The 19,517-nt window shown below is 46.1% G+C and overlaps 1 protein-coding gene across 1 annotated transcript in view; it reads left to right on the plus strand.

Moving 5' to 3' along the window:
- Positions 1 to 3,825: 3,825 nt before the first annotated feature.
- The window catches only part of ADAM17 (ADAM metallopeptidase domain 17), a 70,962-nt gene continuing 55,270 nt past the window's right edge, over positions 3,826 to 19,517 (plus strand). The window contains exon 1 of the mRNA XM_075923516.1: positions 3,826 to 4,088. Coding sequence (XP_075779631.1) covers positions 3,980 to 4,088 — 109 coding nt within the window. The 5' untranslated portion in view covers positions 3,826 to 3,979. The remainder of the gene's footprint in view (positions 4,089 to 19,517) is intronic.

A 19,517-nucleotide genomic window follows, 5' to 3' on the forward strand; every position in this document is an offset into this window, starting at 1 on the left:
TGGCTGACTACAGGAAGCCCCTGCCCCGGGCTTCCTGGAATCAGCCACTGATCAGTTTCAGCAGCAGCTGACTTGGGGATGCCTGGGGTTCTTAAGTTGAATCTGTATGTAAGTCAGAACTGGCGTCCAGATTCAGCCGCTGTTGAAACTGATCAGTTTCAGCAGCGGCTGAATCTGGACACCAGTTCTGACTTACATACAGATTCAACTTAAGAACAAACCTACAGTCCCTATCTTGTATGTAACCCGGGGACTGCCTGTAGTACGAGGCCATGTCTACACTAGGACATAACTTCAAAATAATTAAATTCAACTTAATAGCTCCGGATTTTACAAAATCAAAATAGCACGTCCCCATTACGGGGAAGCCTCCAAATTAGTTCATGGCAGGCTCAATTAAAGTGGACACTACCTTGACATAGAGCCCCAGGAAGCACTGGAGAGTAATTACTTCACAATAGCAGCACCAGAGTGACCACACTACCATTATTTCAAAATAACTACTGTATTTACAAAATGAGTTATTCCCTGAGAAAAGCATGAGTACAGATTTTGAAACAAGTGGCCTGTTATTTCAAAAACAGGCTTAATAGTGTGGACACTCAGCTTATGAATTGAACCTAAGGGGGGTTATTTCAAAATAAAGCCCTATTGTAGACCAGGGCTAGAGTCAAATACTACTTAACGTGTGTATGACTGACAGAATGTGGTCCCATGGCCTTTCAGTGTCTCTTCTGAAGGAAGCCAGTAAGGGAATCAATTAGTAATGAGAATGTATTTGCAGTGATTTTGTGACATGGACACCTATTCACAAGAAGCTAGACTGAGATAACCAACTCATATGCAAAAGATAGCAAATTTTGTGAGACAATGCTTTTTTAGGCCGGCTCCTGCTCCCCCTTTGCTGCCTCTCTCTGAGGCAGCAAGGTGGGGAGGGGGGGGAAGAGGGTAGTGACTAGTTGAGTCACTATTGGACTATCCAATAGGCATATCCTAGTAGGATGTGTCATGGCCTGATATTTTTGGGTTATTTTTATATAACTGTCTTTTCTTCTTCATTTCTCATAACATCCATTGTAGGAGATCCCTAACCCTTCCCTGCCCTCTTTCTATGGCAGAAATGACCCAGCTCCCTCTGTGGCCACATAAGAGAGGATGGGAGTTTGCCTATACAGAACATGAAAGTGGTGCAGGGCCAACAGCCACCACGGGCTCAGGGGCAAGGTGTGGAGGAGCTCAGCTCTGCATCCCCAGAAGGGGCAGAGCCTTGGGTGCAAGGGGTGGAGCTGAGGGCAATCAGCTCTTAGGGTTGCCTGGAGTGCAGCACTGCACCTCCAATCCAGGCCTCAGAGCCATGTGGACCACAGTGTTCTGGCAGCAATTCAAAAGGACCTGGGGCTCTGGCTGCCTCCACTATCAGTAGCAGCAGTGGAAGCAGCCGGGCGCTCTAGGCCCCTTTGAAACACCGGGCCCCGGGGCAATTGTCCTCTTTGTCCCCCTCATTGGAGAGCCTGCGAAAGTGGAGAAAATCAGAAGCAACAGTTGAAGGTACACAGCTGTAAAACTGATGTAAGATCAGATCTGGGCACTGTTTTTAACTAAATGTTGTGAACTGAATGCAGAGACTCCTTTGAACTTCATTCTTGACTGCATTTGCCACATATTTCCTCTGGAACATCAAAAGAGTTTCTTGACTCCTTTGATTACAGCTCTGTCTACTTAACCACGCTCTCAAACAGCAAGCCTTTTCTGAAAATATACATTTACTTGAACATTGTACTTTATGTAGAGCTTTTAAATTAGCTTTCAGCTAAACTAGTTCCCTGAGTTAGTTGCAAAGTATTGTTCTGAGGTTCAGAGCCGTGACAGGGTGCAGAAGTCTTATCCTGGATCCAGCTGTTAACACTCTGCTCAAACTGCTTGTGCTCCTCGTCTAGAAAGGTGGGATTGTCAGAAATAAGGAAGAGCCTCAGAGTTGGGCACTGGGACCTTTGCCAAGTTCACACCTATGGTGTCCATTTTTAGTGTCTGTCAAGTCACTTATTTTAATTACAAAGGTAACCTACAAAATGAACACATTGCTAGCACTGACATTTTATCAGTAATTATTCAGGGATAGCATTGTAGCTACCCAGGACAGGTGCTTCAGACTTCTGAAGTCTGTAAAAACTAGTAATACATAGCTCTTCTATAGCACTTTTCATCAATACATCTCAAACTGCTTTGCAAAGAAGATCAGTGTAATTATCCCCATTTCAAATATAGGGAAACTAAGGCACAGGAGGTGACTTATCGAAAGGTCATCTGATTTTTGGGAAGACTTATGACAAGTTTGCAATGGAGCTTGTATGCTATCAGCAGTGTTAGAACCACACCAACTTCCTTTTAGTCACTAGTTGCCTGCAAAACAGAGATGGCTCATTGGCTGAGAAGTAAATGTGGCTTGTAGAACAGCCCAGTGAATAATCCAGCTCAGCTGCACATTGCTGACACAGGATGTCTTCCTAATTCTAATGTCAAAATAGTGAGTTTTGGAAAATAAAAATGAAGCAAAAGCCATATTGGCACCCATTTACTAATGGATAGCCTGGTGATAAGTCATGAAAAAGTGGATCCCTACTACCAAAAGAAGTTGGGGTGATCAGAATAGGGCCTAAAAAGGAGACTTCCTCAGTCAAAACCAGGCATACTTATGATAGGGCTCCTGGGCATGTGTTTGGTGGTGGCAGGTTAACCCAGCCCTGGGCCTCTGGTGACCTGGAGCTGACTGCAGTCAGCTGTTTCAGTGGCCGCTGTTCTGACACTCCCCACCTCACAACTGGTCCAGCCCAGACCCAGAAGTCAAGGAAGTCCCGGAAAGTCACGAAATCTGTGACAGAATCACATCCGTAATATAATCTTTTCTCATTGACTTCAGAAATCTACCCACCATGAGAATGAAGCAAAATGCAGGACAATGTAGCACTTTAAAGACTAACAAGATGGTTTATTAGATGATGAGCTTTCGTGGGCCAGACCCACTTCCTCAGATCAAATAGTGGAAGAAAGTAGTCACAACCATATATACCAAAGGATACAATTTAAAAAAAATGAACAAATATGAAAAGGACAAATCACATTGCAGAACAGAAGGAGGATGCGGGGGGGTGGGAAGGGGGAGGAAGGAAGGTAAGTGTCTGTGAATACATCATGGCTCCACTCCTGCAATGCAGCACACAGTCACCCACCGGTCCCTTGGCTTTCACTTTGTACCCGAGGCACCAGGGTCCTTATCACCGCTCCAGTCGGTATCAGGCCAGAGGGGCTGTTGCGCTCATCTATTAGGTCAGTTCCCACGTCCCCAAATGCTGCGGAAGGCTTGCAGCGCAGGGGGAACCAACGTGACTTTTAAGCACCACGGAACGAGATTTGGGAAGAGCTAACCCATGAGCTATGGCTGTTTATTTGCACCAGGCAGCGCTTACAGAGGCCTCAATCGGTCCAGACCCTATGCACAGCGGCGCACAGCCCGGGGGGGGGGGTGCCCTAAGCGCCGGGGGCACGACCACCCTGGAACGGGCAGTTTGCCGCTACACGGGGGCTCCTCTTCTCCCGGAGCCCCGCAAGGCTGCAGCGCGGCGGGGACTCTTCGCGGGGGCCCGTACCCGCCGCCGAGCCTGCCTCAGCCCCTCCCTCCGGCCCGGCTGGCAGCGGCCTCCCTCGCCCGGCGTGTCTCTCGGGTCGGCCTCAGACTCGTCCCCCCGCCCCGCACCTGTTCCCGCCCACGCCGGGCTCGCCCTGCGCTCCCTGGCCCCGGGACAAGATGGCGGCTCCGCCGCACCCACAATGCTCCGCGAGCAGCCGAGCTTCCGGGTGTGGGCCCTAGGGGCGGCGGGCCGGGCCGGGCCGGGCGCACTGTGGGAGCCGGTGTCCGAGCGCGGCGGCTTCCCGGACCGATGTGAGCGGGAGCCCGGCGGGCGCAAGGAGCCACGCTCGGACCATGAGGCTCCGGCTCGGTGCGCTGGCGCCGGCCCTGCTGCTGTTGCTGTGGGGGGCGCCCGCGGTCGGGGCGCTCAAACGCCCATCGCGCCCAGCGGAGCAGCGCCTCGGTAAGGGAGGGGAGTGACCTTGGCTGGGGGAGGGGAGACGTTCTCGCTGCATGGGAGTGGGGGGGCCCGGGTGAGGAGTGACCCCGTCTGGGCTGGGGGGCAGGAGGGGGCGGAATGGTGACTGGAGGGGGCGTGGATAAGTGACACCACTGCCGGGGAGAGGGGAGGAACGGCCGGGGGGGGGGGGCAGAGGAGTGATCATGGTTTGGGGGTGGGTAAGGGGAGGCGTGACCATAGTGTGGGGGGATGAGGGGAGGAGTGGGGTAGAGAGGGAGAGTAGTGGAGTGATCACTAGATGGGGGCAGAGGATAGGAGAGATCATGGCTTGGGAGTGAGGGAGAATTGGGCCAGAGAACACTGCTGGGGCTAGGAGAGGTGTGAGCAATGTATTTTGGACTGTGGTGTGTATGCTCAGCTTGCTGGGGAAAGTGGTCATCCAGGGACTAGGGATGTGAGAGTGTAGATATGTACACGGTTACATGTCCCTATGCTGTTGTGGCTGGCGCCCCACCGAGCACCAGCCTGTCCACTCCTGCTGCTGCCTCTGATACAGAGGCAATAGCCTGGGGGAGAGGGGAATGCAGGTGGCTGTAAATATGTAACTGCTGAAAAATTCAGCAGTTGCACGATTACCTAAATAAATGTATTTTAATATTCCTACCAAGGACTGGCCAAGGAAGAATTGGGCTGGTTCGCAGGATTCTGGGGGTCAGTTCCTGGTTCTGCCACTGACTCTGTGGTGTTATTAATCATGTGTGTTATGGTAACTTTTATGATAGGGGTGCAGAATCTTTTTTGAGTTCTGGGACCCTTGATTGAGAAGAAAGACACTTCCTACATTCTCCTCATACATCAGCACCTGAGGGGAGCCAGGCTAGTAGATTTTGTGAGACAGCCCCATGGGGGACAGAAGGAGGGCTGGAGCACTAGTGCAGGCTTCCTGATATTGGGGGGAGGGAGCCCTGAGACTCGGGCTGGATCCAGGCAAGCCGGGGACAAATGTACAGAGAAAATTCCTGCCTCCTGTTTTGGTGGTGTCTCTTTTCTAAAACAAATGCTTAAATTCAAAACTCAGTTTATTGTATTTAAACAATACCAATTTTCCACCATATTAGACTTGTGTTTAAACAAAACTTAACTTTGGGACCTTTCTTCATGACAGCAATTCTTTAACCAGCACTGTAAGTAGTCAGTGGAGGACTATCAAGGATTGTTACAGCTGACAATTTAAACTGCCATCTGGGGAAATTATTCATTAATGAAGCATCCATGAAAGTGAATGTCTCCTCTGCATTGAGAGGAATTAGTTCACACACACCTCTTGCTATCACAATAGCCTCTGTGCTGCTTCATATCTGTTACTAATGCCTATTTTAATGGGTGGGTATGCAATAGAGAAGGTGCTTATACGGCCCTCATTGCTGTAGCTCTTAAGCACCTCTTAAGTAAAGAAGTGAGGTGAGTTCTTCCTTGCTAACCCATCAGGCAGGGAAGAGCGATTATCACCCTTTTTGAGCAAGACGACATACAGAGCAAGATAAATTGAGTGATTTGAGCAAAGCTCCTTTGTGAAAAGAGATTGAAAAGCTTGGAATTGTTTACTGCAGAAAGGAGACAAGATGAATTTAAAATGATTGGTGTGAGAAAAGTAGATTAGGAGCTCCTGTCTCATAACAAGGGGATATTACAAGACACAAAAAGGTGGTATATTCAGAACTGGAAAGGGAAATGCTTCACGCAACATCTTATTGGACTGAAATCTGTATCACAGGAAGGTATTGTTACTTTGTTCAAGTTGTAAACAGGTTTTGTATATTTCTGGGGATATCAAGAATATTCATAGTTGTTTTAAATAACTTCAGCATAATATTCCATAAGGGGTCGGGACCCACAGTTTGAGAAACACGACTGCAGCATTTTGTCGGCAGAGGAAATGCAAATCATAGAATCATAGGACTGGAAGGGACCTCAAGAGGTCATCGAGTCCAGCTCCCGCCCTCAAGGCAGGACCAAGCTCCGTCTACACCATCCCTGACAGATGTCTATCTAACCTGTTCTTAAATATCTCCAGAGAGGGAGATTCCACCACCTCCCTTGGCAATTTATTCCAATATTTGACCACCCTGACAGTTAGGAATTTTTTCCTGATGTCCAATCTAAACCTCCCTTGCTGCACTTTAAGCCCATTACTCCTTGTCCTGTCCTCAGAAACCAAGAGGAACAAATTTTCTCCTTCCTCCTTGTGACACCCTTTTAGATATTTGAAAACCGCTATCATGTCCCCCCTTAATCTTCTTTTTTCCAAACTAAACAAGCCCAGTTCATGAAGCCTGGCTTCATAGGTCATGTTCTCTAGACCTTTAATCATTCTTGTCGCTCTTCTCTATACCCTTTCCAATTTCTCCACATCTTTCTTGAAATGTGGCGCCCAGAACTGGACACAGTACTCCAGCTGAGGCCTAACTAGTGCAGAGTAGAGCGGCAGAATGACTTCACGAGTTTTGCTTACAACACACCTGTTGATACAACCTAGAATCATATTTGCTTTTTTTGCAACAGCATCACACTGTTGACTCATATTCAACTTGTGGTCCACTATGACCCCTAGATCCCTTTCCGCCATGCTCCTTCCTAGACAGTTGCTTCCCATCTTGTATGTATGGAACTGATTGTTCCTTCCTAAGTGGAGCACTTTGCATTTCTCTTTATTAAACTTCATCCTGTTTACCTCTGACCATTTCTCTAACTTGCTAAGGTCATTTTGAATTATGTCCCTATCCTCCAAAGAAGTTGCAACCCCACCCAGTTTGGTATCATCTGCAAACTTAATAAGCGTACTCTCTATCCCAATATCTACATCATTGATGAAGATATTGAACAGTACGGGTCCCAAAACAGACCCTTGCGGAACTCCACTTGTTATCCCTTTCCAGCAGGATTTAGAACCGTTAACAACAACTCTCTGACTACGGTTATCCAGCCAATTATGCACCCACCTTATCGTGGCCCTATCTAAGTTATATTTGCCTAGTTTATCAATAAGAATATCATGCAAGACCGTATCTCATGCCTTACTAAAGTCTAGGTATATGACATCCACCGCTTCTCCCTTATCCACAAGGCTCGTTATCCTATCAAAGAAAGCTATCAGATTAGTTTGGCATGACTTGTTCTTCACAAACCCATGCTGGCTATTGCCTATCACTTTATTACCTTCCAAGTGTTTGCATATGATTTCCTTAATTACCTGCTCCATTATCTTCCCTGGGACAGACGTTAAACTGACCGGTCTTTAGTTTCCTGGGTTGTTCTTATTTCCCTTTTTATAGATGGGTACTATATTGCCCTTTTCCTGTTTTCTGGAATCTCCCCTGTCTTCCATGATTTTTCAAAGATCATAGCTAACGGCTCAGATATCTCCTCTATCAGCTCCTTGAGTATCCTGGGATGCATTTCATCAGGACCTGGTGACTTGCTGACATCTAACTTTCCTAAGTGATTTTTAACTTGTTCTTTGTGTATCCTATCTTCTAAACTTACCCTCTCTCTGCTTGTATTCACTACGTTAGCATGAAGCACTCATTAGCATGTGTCTCGCTCTCATTTGCATAGTGTCTTCCGATCTGTCTTGCGGAAGAGGTTTTTGCGGGAAAAAAACGCAGTGTAGATGTGGCCAAAAAAGGAGGTATACAGGATCTTGCGCAAAAGGTTTTTTTGTGCAAAATGACCCCATCTACACTGCGTTTTTTCCGTAAAAACCCCTTCCTCAAAACAGATCGGAAGAGACTATGCAAATGAAAGAGTGAGAAATGCAAATGAGTGCTTCATTTGCATTTCCTCTGCCGACAAAATGCTACAGTGTAGATATAGCCTCAGTTATTTAGTACATCTTCACTTAGTTTGGAGGTGCTTCATAGGAAAATGGGGTGGGGACAAGGAGGGCTTGCATTTAAGATGTTTCTCTCTAAGATGTTCAAGTGTATTAGTTTGCTCTCAAATCTCCTTGGCTTTTACTTGAGCACCAGCAAATAAAAGCTGGTAGCTGGTAATAATTGTAGAGTTTCTGAAGGTATGCCAAAAAACTAGCACAATCATGTGACGATTTTTTAGCATCTGCACAGTAACCAAATCCAATGTATGCAACCCCTGAGGCGCATACACAGCTTGGGTATTTGTTTTGTAGCAGGCAAGCTTGAACTCCTTGCCTGTTTACCTCATCATAGGAGTGACCTCTGCAGTTGTCAAGCTTTTCTGAAGGCATATCTACACTACACAGCTTTTAGCAACAAGACTGTGTCCTCACAGACTTGTTGCTAAAATTCAGCTTGTGTGACTGCTGTTTGTTGGCACTTTTGCCAACACGATACTTCCAGTCCTAGCAAAATGTTCCCTCTAGTCTTTTCCGTCCATGTTTAGATTTTATCCATCCATGTGCTGAATACATGCTTCTGTGTGCACTGAGGCATGTGTGAATGTGGACCACCAGTAAAAAAAAAAAAAAAAAAAAACTATTTGTATGTCTCTGCTAATCAGTTAGATGGCACTTGAATCTCTCCTGAGCGGCTGTACAAATGCACAGCTTATTGGCAAACTGGTTAACTCGTTACATCCCCAATAAGGACAGTCTGCAGATGTGCACATATGGTTAATAACCTGCCCTTTGGGAGGTCCCCCTGCCTGTATTGATGCAGGGGTCTGATTTCAGGGGGAAATAAGGTGGAAAGCATCTTGTCATCCCCAGAATGGTAAAAGTAGAAGAGCGGGTAATCTAAAGTGAGGTATGGGGAAAAACAATATTTTATCACTTTTCACATGGAAGCTAATAATAGGCCAATAAATGCTTGTATAGTATGGTAGAGTGAATGGAATTCACTTGTACAGTGTCTAGGGCTGACATCTCAGAGCCTTCAGGAAGAGCTTTTTCAGTGTCTGAAGGCCTGGCCTGACAGCCCTTAAGTGAAGAGAACATAAGAACATAAGAACGGCCGTACTGGGTCAGACCAAAGGTCCATCTAGCCCAGTATCCTGTCTACCGACAGTGGCCAGCACCAGGTGCCCCAGAGAGGGTGGACCGAAGACAATGATCAAGCGATTTGTCTCCTGCCATCCCTCTCCAGCCTCTGACACACAGAGGCCAAGGACACCATTTTATCCCCTGGCTAATAGCCTTTTATGGACCTAACCTCCATGAATTTATCCAGCTTCTCTTTAAACTCTATTATAGTCCTAACCTTCACAGCCTCCTCGGGCAAGGAGTTCCACAGGTTGACAACACACTGTGTGAAGAAGAACTTCCTTTTATTAGTTTTAAACCTGCTACCCATTAATTTCATTTGGTGTCCTCTAGTTCTTCTATTATGGGAACTAATAAATAACTTTTCTTTATCTGTCCTCTCCACACCACTCATGATTTTATAGACCTCTATCATATCCCCCCTCAGTCTCCTCTTTTCTAAACTGAAAAGTCCCAGTCTCTTTAGCCTCTCCTCATAGAGAGAGAGACGACAATGGAGGATATGTTTGCCGACCTTACAATAGCATCTGAGCAGAGGGCTCTGAAGACAGAAAAATGAAGAGAGGATATTCTCTATATGAGAGAAAGAAAGGAGGTCAGTGGGCAGTCAAAGGAATGCATTGATAGGGAAAGGGACCTTCAAGAAACAGATGCTGGATGTAATGCAGTAGCAGACCAACTTTCTAGAGAATGGTGCTATGCTTTCCACATGCCTGGCACATCAACTTAACCATGTCCTGCAGCCTGTCAGAACGTAGGATATGAGGACATGCTTTCATTCTACTGAGTGCAAAGAACAGGTCCTTCCCACACTTCCATTCCATAAGTACATCAAAACAAAATGAGATCAGCTACACACTCACATTTTTGTGACTACTTCTGCACTTTGGGCCTGATTGCTTCATTTCCATTGCCTTTAACTTCGGAATGCATTTATTAATTGAATACTTCTTTCATTAATTACAGCTTTGCTGAAAGATTTTGTTGAGATAGAGTTCACCCTAATAAAATTACCACACAAAATGTATTCACTTCATTCATTTCCTTGGTTGCATTACATTAATTTTCCTCTACTGTATCCTGACCTCAAAATATAAGCACAGTGTTTTCCTGACCAGATAGGTCATTTTACAGATGCATCCTTTCTGGCTGTGTATAAAATTCAGCAAGTCTCTTTACCTCTGCCTCCTGGACTTTGGTGGGTCATTTTCTCCTTTGCTCCCACAGATGTTTTTCATACCAGCAAACAGCTATCACATAAGATGGATGCTTTTTCCTTCAGTTTTCCAAATGTACATAATCCACTGTGCTGCAGCTATCTCAGCAGAGGACTGAGGATACTGCTGCCATTAATAGCTGACAGAAACAGTGATTCCTCCAACTTTGCTGCTGCTATGGAATTTATCTTGTGTGTGTAGGAAGCCAAAAACCCAGTGGTTTTTTTTTTGTGATGGTACGGCCCATACTGTCACCTATTTTCCCAGAACACAGAAAAGGAAAGGCATTTCCCTGGTGCATACCAGTACCTGTTTTCTTGGGGTGGCTCAGCTTCTCACGGAAGCCTGCTCGTGATGAGCAGCATTTTTTTTCTGGCTCCCAGCACAGCCACTCCTCCCCACACCCTTTCTTCAACTATTTTTTTTTTTTTGCTCAACTAGCCCTCCCCCCCTCCCCGTTTTTCTTTCCCCTCCCTCCCCCCTCTCTCCCCCCCAACAACTTTGCCCCGGAGTACTGGCACCTTTTTTCTTACATAAAAAGCACTGCTAAAAGCTATGACCTATCTTCGGGAAAGAGCTGCAGGAGTTAGACAACTGTAAACTTCCGTCTCAGATGTGAACCTCTTATTAAACGTTAAAATCCAGATTTATACCAGGTGTCACTTTTTAATGCAGTTTATCAAGAATGACTGTGGCCCAATAATTTAACATCAAACATTTTATTTCAGCATGAGGTTGATGTAAGGGAGCTGTGTACCCTTTGTTGTCTGAAAAGATGTGTTGATTTACAGATTGTGTATCTGAGTTTGTTGCCCTCCATCTTCCCCCCCCCCAAGAAAGCGCTGGAAACATCACCCAGTAAAATCTCAAGCAACTGCTCTGTAATACAGAGCTTGATTTTTGACTGAATTTTGACTGGACAGTTCCACATCTTACTGCTTCTGTAAAACACACTTATTGCACTCACAAGGTATTCATTGTGTCCATCTCTTTCTTCTCTTCCCCACCCAGATCACCCTTTGTGCCACTTCCTGTCCTCTCTTGTTCCAGGGATTCCATTGCCCTTCCCACCATGCTAGGAGCACTATGCCTTCTTCCTTTGCATCTCCTACAACTTAAGGTGGTATAGTGTTGGTCGGGGTGTGAAGAGATGTGATCCTTAACCCGCATAACTGTGCTGGAAGATGCTCCTAATGTGAATGTTGTACCCAATTTGGGCTTTATGACTTACTAGAAAATGTACCTGGCATGCTTGGTTGTTACTTCAATTAATTTTTGTTTTTCTTCATTTAAATTATTGCTCCGTGGTGGTGTTGAGGGTGAAGGGTTCAGAATGCAGGCTTCCCCAAGGTAAGAGAGGACTACCCCAGCCCCCTTTCATTACATCAGTTTGGGGCCAGGTGAGAAGTGCTTCTCCACGGTTGCTGCAGTTCCAGTAGGCACAGCAAGGAGAGAGGTGCATGTCCTCTGACTGTGGCAGGTCCAGGTTCATCTGCTCTCTCTGCTCCCCAGTAAGATGAGGAATGGAGCAAATTATGCATTTCCTCCCGTTCCCTGAGGAAAGAGAGGAACTAGCAATGTTCCTGTATGAATTGGGAGCAGGGAGCTGCAGCCTCATCACTCTCTCTGGGTGCCTGGGGCATGGAAGGCTCAGGGCTGGGGTTTTCCAGAAGAGGGGGATGCCTCCTATCTGCTCCTTTCACCTGCCGCTAGTGGTGACTCTCTTCTGTATGGTTTTATGAATCCCTGTACGAAGTAGGGGAGGGAGGCTCCAGGCGCCCTCACTTGTGCACAACCAAACTTGCTTTAAGTTATGATAAGCAGAAGCTGTATACCAAAGTTGATGGTCCTAGCTCTTGCTGTTTAGGAGGAATTCTTGTCTAGACAGACACAAATTCTCTTAAGTATATAGTAGATATTGCTCCAGAGAAGAAAAAAGGAACTGGAATAAGCTATAATGCCAAAAGTCCAGTTTTGCTGATATTGGTTGCATCCACATGTGGGTGCTTTGCTATATTATTACTCTACATATAAATATGGCTGTGGTTTCATTCTCTTACAACTTGTCAATATTTTTAAACAGTATTAGAAGAATGGGCAGAGCTACAAGCCTGTACGCAGGAATTTCTGGGTGTGTATGCTTTTTTGGTAAATGTGGACCTAGAGTCTGAGTGCACCCCCCTGTGATCCTCCAAGGAAGCATGATCTGGCCAGTTGGGGGGGAGGGGGGAGAGGGAGAGGGGAAGACAGGAGCTGCATGTTGCCCAAGCCTCCCTCCCGCATGCTCCAGCTGGTCAGGGGAAGGTTGGGGCATGGGAGGGGAGGCTCGGTCAGTGCACCACTCCTGCCTTTTCCTGGCTGGAGCATGCTTACTTGGGGGACCATAGGATGGGGTGCACTTGCACGCTCCGCACCCTCCCCCGCCTCCTCACCCCCGCATATGGGCCTGAGCTAAAAGGAGTATTAGGCTGAAATATGTTAATGGCTGCTTTTGTTGATCTGTAGACCGTTTCTAAGGTGGTTGAAGCTGATGGCTTGGTTCAGAGGATTAGTCCACCATTTCTACCTTTTCTTCACCAAATATCAATAGGATTCTGCCAGTTGAAGCCTAAAACATTTCCAAAATTTTTTTAATTGACTGGTTGCTGTGTTCAGAAATTATTGTATTGTATCCAAACAGAAAATTAACAGCAAGTTGATTGTAGAGCCTTATAGCCTTGTCCAGTTAGTGGTTGATACCTATCTGGGTTCTGACCTAGCCAAAATTCCTTTGTGGTAGACCACAACGTATTCTACTCTGTATTAACTCATTATTGATGCCATTAATTCTGGAGTGTTGAACAAAGTACAAATATGGCATTTTCCTGAGGAAAGATTACATTATATGACTTGAATATTGTCAACTTCAGGATATACGACAGCTTGAGATTCATCAGAGCCAGATGACAGTTCTCTTGTTTAGGAAGATGGAGCTGTATTGCATTACAGAATACACTTGTGCATTCCGCTCCAGGTGTATGCATGCCCTAAGCATAATCTCTGGAAACTTTCCCTCCATGGTACCCATCAGTATGACTCGATTGCCTTTTGTTACTGTGAGTCAACAGTGCTGGTATGAAGTGTCCAGTGGACCCTGGAATTCTTCTCAATTCCTTCATACCACCCATGACAGTCTCTGGACTTGAGATCCTTGCTTTTGCAACTTGTCTGTGGTCTTTATCCTCTCCTTTCTGACCATAGTTAGTGGTAGTCAGTTTAGCTAATTTTATTAAAGTTCTGTAACTTTGTGTTTTAGCAGTTTTTGTCTGTTCTTCATGCACAGGCATGTCTTGGTCATCAGGCTTTAAATCCTGTACCTCCTGCAACAAAGCTGTGCCACTGAACAACCCTTTCAGGGATCTTGGAACAGGAATATCATTGACTGTATGACCAGGAGATCACTAGGACCTGTGACAGTCTATTGGCTCTTTTGGAATCCAGGGCTTATCCCAGGCGCACTTGTTCATGGAGGGTAATGTTACCTAAGGATGTTAAATTGTGGTTAATTGACTAGTCTAGTAGTCGATGGAATTCCATCAACTACTCGAGTAGTCGATAGGCACTTCCGCATTCCTTCCCACTGGGGCTCTTGTACATTTCAAAGGAGGAATGCAGAACACCATGTGCAGCCCAGGGCCAGCAGAAAGTCCCATGTGGACATGTATGCTTTGAAATGTACAAGAGTCCCCAGCAGGGACTCTTTGCATTTCAAAGCCATGAAGCCCAGGGCCAGGGGGGACTCAGTTGGCTGCTGACCTCAGGCTCCATGCTGCGCTGACTCCCTAGCTGACCCCAGGTTCTGCAGCACAGCTCCTTTGAAATGCTGAGATGGCATTTCAAAGGGAAAGCGCCTCATAGCTGTGCATTGCTTCCCCTTTGAAACGCTGAAGCAGCATTCAAAGGGGCAGCGCCGTGGAGCCCAGGGGCAGCTGGGGACTCCCCAGCTGATCCTAGGCTCTGCGCAGCATTTCAGCAGAACCCAGGATTCAGTGCTGCCTTTTTTTATTTTTTAAATACACACAAAAAAGTGCCGATAGTAGGGTTGCCAGATGGTTTTGTTGAGGGGAGGGGGGAAAAAGAAAAAGGCTTGGTAGGTTGGGGCTGAAATACAATTGCAGCCCCTTTAATTGTCGTGTCCTGAGCAGACTTTTGTCTGGCATGGCATGAGTGCACCTAGGGATGGCTGGGGGCTGTGCCAGAGAAAAACGGCAAGTGCTCCCAAAAAAAGGTGACGGTACACCATATCGGTGCATACTGTCACACAAAAACCACTTCCAGGATCTGCTGGGACTCCCCAGCTGACCCTCGGTTCCATGCAGCATTTCTCTAGAATCCGGGGTGAGCTGGGGAGTCTCCAGCTGACCCCAGGTTCTGGGGAAATGCCACTCAGAACCTGGGGCTAGCTGGGTTGTCCCCAGCTGACCCCGAGCTCCACAATGCTTTGGCATTTTAAGGGGCCAGCCCTGCACAGCTGAGCTGTGGATCAGCTCTGTGGTGGCTGCCCCTTTGAAATGCTGTCTTGGAGTTTCAAAGCAGCAGTGCTGCACAGCTGATCCCCTGCTCAGCTGTGCAGTGTTGCCCTTTTGAAGTACTCCTTCTCTCTCCTCACCCCCTCTCCTCCCTTTGCTGCCTCTATCTGATAGAGGGGCCATGGGGTGAGGGGAGGAATGCATGTAGTTGATAAGATTAACTGATAAGCCTAGGCTACTTGAACCTTTTGGCAACTTACTCCTTTACTATATTTCTCCGGAAGAGACTTTGAGCTCTTGGCCCTCACATCAGAGCCTCCATGCAGTCTTCTCTAAAAATATGGTAAGGCCTGGTCATTGGTGTGAACATTCTCCCCTTACTCTATTACTCGGCATGCCGGAGACCATGCCAAATTTGGCTGAGCTGCTCTTCAGTCTCTGTATTCATGAACTCAAATTCTTGCACCTATTTAACTGCTTAGAAGTAGTGTAAGTTGTCATGGAATAAGATGGAAGGTCCTCTCATGGCCTGGTAACTGATTAAAAGATAGGAGACAAAAGATAGGATACAAAATAGCCTGTTTTCAGAATGGCGAGAGGGAGCTAGTGGTGTAACGCAGAGGTCCATACTAGGACCAATCCTATTCAACATATTCATAAATGATCTGGAAAAAGAGGTAACCAGCGAGGTGGCAAAATTTGCAGATGATGCAAAACTGCTCAAGATAATTGTGTCGAAAACAGACTGTGAAGAGCTTCAAAAGGACCTTATAAAACTAGGTGTCTGGGCAACAAAATAGCAGATGAAGTTGAGTGTTGATAAATGCAAAGTAATATATATGGGAAAACATCCCAACTATACATACAAAATGATGGGAATTAAATGATTTCTTATCCCTTGAGAGAGATCTTGGTGGTAGTGGATAATTTTCTGAAAACAATGTGCAGTAACAGTAAAAAAAAAAAAGTTAGAAATCATTAAGGCAGTGTATCTCAATTTTGTTTGGCCACAGAACCTTTTAAACTCAAAAGAATTTTGCGGAAACCCCTAATTACAGTCTAATATATGGAGCTGAAAAAGTAGACCACAAATAAGTAGTAATAATAATAAAGGCTAAACAAGATCATGAGATTAACATTTAGTTTAATTGAACATAGTTAAAAACAAAAATCACATAATATTCATAATCATTATTTTTTAATCATAAAATGTGATTGTAATGCAATTTCCTCGTGGAACCCTTATTTTCACTTTGCGAAACCCTAGGGTTCTGCAGAACCCCATTTGGGAAACACTGCATTAAGGGATAGAGAATAAGACAGAGAATATTTTATTGCCTATATTATAAATCCATTGTACTCCCACATCTTGAACACTGTGTGCAGATCTGGTCACCTTATTTCAAAAAAGATATATTGGCATTGGAAAAAGTTCAGAAAAAGGACGACAAAAATGATTAGGGGGTATGGAACAGATGCTGTATGTGGAGAGATTAATAAGACTGGGACTTCTCATCTTAGAAAAGACTAAGGGTAGACTATGATAGAGGTCTATAAAATCATAACTGGTGTTGAGAGAGTGAATAAAGAAAAGTTATTTACTTGTTCCTATAACACAAGAACTAGGCGTCACCAAATGAAATTAATAGGTAGCAGATTTAAAACAAACAAAAGGTTTTCTTGACACAACACACAATCAACTTGTGGAACTCCTTGCCAGAGGATGTTGTGAAGGCCAGGACTTTAACAGGGTTCCAAAAAGAACTAGATAAATTCATGGACGGAAAGTCCATCAATGGCTATTAGCCAGGATGGGCAGAAATGGTGTTCCTAACCTCTGTCAAAAGCTGGGAATGGGTGACGGGGGTGGATCACTTGATGGTTACCTGTTCTGTTTATTCCCTCTGGGGTACCTGGCATTGACCACTGTCGGAAGACCTGATATGGGGCTAGATGGACCTTTGGTCTGACTCAGTATGGCTGTTCTTATATATGTCTGCACTGCAGCTTGGAGGTATGATTCCTAAGTGCACTATCTCAGCCTTAGCTAGTATGCTAAAAATATACTGAGTATGGGTGGGGAAAGTATGGAATAGGGGTGTTTTGTGGGTAGGGAGGACTGTTAGGCTACATCTACACTGCAGGCTTTTTGCACAAGAAGCTTTTTGCGGAAGAGGAGATTCCGCAAAAACAAGTTGTGCAAAAGCACGTCCACACTACTGTACGAGTGGAAGCCCAACTGCCCGGTCGGTTGTGGGTCCAGCCGCCCCACTCATGCTCCTCCTGTCCAGGTTTGGGTCAAAGTCCCATTCCCTATCTCTCGCACTGGTGTGTGGCACTTGATCCTGCAGGTGCCGCCGGGATGTGGGGGTAGGAAGGCCTGGGCCCGCCCTCTCTTATGGGCCCCAGCCCAGGGCCTTAAGGACAGGTTCACCTGATCCTGTCCAGTCCGCGGGGCTAGTGCCTGAAACTCACTGGCTCCAAGCCCCGCTCTGGGCTGCTTCCTACCCCGCAGTCCTTCTCTGGCTCTGCCCCAGTCTCCGGTGGTCCCGTCTCCCTCCAGATGCCTCTCTCCCCTCCGAGCTGCCTCCTCCCTCTTTTTAAACGTTGTGCCGGCGTCCTGCTCGCGTGACGTCACCAGCCTCCCACGCCGCAGTTGGCGTGCCACCCCGGCGTGCCTCCCAGCGCCAACCTCTCTGGCTCCTCTCCCACCACTCAGTTGAGCGGCAGTGGCCGTACAGGGGCCGCACACCATTCGCGCTGCCTGGTCGGCCCCCAGGAGCATGAGCGCGACCGCAGGGCCAGTACGGAGTGGATCTGCCTCCGCGGGGCAGAGGTGGCCCGTCCCGTCCCGTCAACTACAAAAGTGCATCGCAAAAGCGATGTGCTTTTGTGCAAGAGAGCGTCCATACTACATGGACACTCTTGCATAAGAAAGCTCTGATGACCATTCTGTTAATGACAATCAGAGCACTTGTGATTTTTCTGATAGCTGTTTTTGCACAAGAAACCTCTGAGTGACCAAGCATACCTTTTTGTGCAAGAACTCTTGCTCAAAAAGGAGTTATTCCTCATAGAAAGAGGTATAGCTAAACCGCCAAAAGCCTTCTGTTCTGCCATTCTACTGTAAATTGTCTTGCACAAAAACGCAATTGAGGTGTGGACACTCCACGGGTTTTTGCGCAAAAATGACTGGTTTTATGCAAAACTGGCCATTTTTGTGCAAAAATCCTGTAGTGTAGACATAGCCTTAGGGAAATTCTCTATGCAGACCCTGGCTGACCCCTAGCTGCTTCTGTTCAGTCAGGCACTTCTGACATGTCCCCATTCAGCCACCCCCTGTAGCTCTTGCCCCTTCCTTGCCCATGTGGCCCTGTATCTCCCTCCCTCTTTTGGTCCTGAGCTTCACTCCCTTTCAGCCTCCGCCACTTTCTGTTCTCCCCCACTATCTCTTATGAGCCTTTGTCTGACCCCCCAGCTGCGCCACATAGTCTCTCTCCATAGTCCATGTCTTTTGACCTGGTGTGGCAGGCATGATGAAGAAGGCACTGCAGGCTCTTTTCATAGCCTGCTGGGAGCAGCTGCTCTGACTTATCGCCACATTGTCCTCTGGTGAGCAAAAGGTGGACTGCAGCAACATTCTAAAAAAGCTTATTTTCTGTGCAAAAAATTAAAAATACGTGCAGCTCATTAATTATGCATAAGCAGAAGCACAAAATTCCCACAGGAATGAAAATAATGTAGAAATTGTAGCCCTGAAGATGGATTGGAGTAGCCACTTTAGTCCACCAGAGCAGCCACTGTCCGTGGTGGACTTCCTGTGGGGCTGGAACAGCGCCCTGACCATGTCAGGCAGGGAGCTGTACCATCCCCCACCGGTTAACTGGAACCAATAAACATCACCCATTTAGGGTGATGCACAGGGCTCGACAAACTGCTGATTCTACTCACCCATGGTGAGTAGGTTTCAGCCGGTCGCTCTGTGCGCTCCATTCACCGGCGTGGCACACATGCGCAATGCTGGTCTTGCTCATGCGTGGTGCTGGGCTGGCGAGTAACTCTCGCTGCGGTTTGTCATGCCCTGGTGATGCATACTGGTTAATCTTTCACATCCCTTGTTCATACTGTTATTTTTAGCACAATAGTTTCAGGGGAGCTAGCATGAATCTGCTTACCCATGCTAGTAATCACAGCTCTCAGCTGCAGTGTAGACTTATTTTAGAAAGCTAATGGCTTTCTAACAACAGTGTACACAATTATGAATGTTCATGAGTAAGCCATACCTCTGACCAGCAAAGTTACTACCTTATCAGTGAAATCCATTTGTATATCTGATTGAATGACTTGTTACCATTCTCCATAGAAGACCAGATAAGCAGTGCTGTTTTGTGTCAAAAATGTCGTCACTTAACTTGTATTCATTTGTGTTTCCTGGATTGGATTATGATTTCAAATTGTGAATTATATTTGGAATAAAATTAAATCTTTTATCAAAACATTGCTACTGCATTAAGGTAGGTTTAAAGAGTACGTTGGGTTCTTATCCTTGCAGAATATACTCAGGATTCAGGCAGAATAATAAATTTGAGGCAGTGGAAAAAAATTAGAATTTATAGTAATTTAGCCCTACATGCTCTCATCGGATGCTGTTAGTGTTGATATTTCAAAAATTACTCTAAAGTGTATATTT

Source organism: Pelodiscus sinensis, chromosome 3 (assembly GCF_049634645.1).
Source record: "Pelodiscus sinensis isolate JC-2024 chromosome 3, ASM4963464v1, whole genome shotgun sequence".
Taxonomy (NCBI): domain Eukaryota; kingdom Metazoa; phylum Chordata; order Testudines; family Trionychidae; genus Pelodiscus; species Pelodiscus sinensis.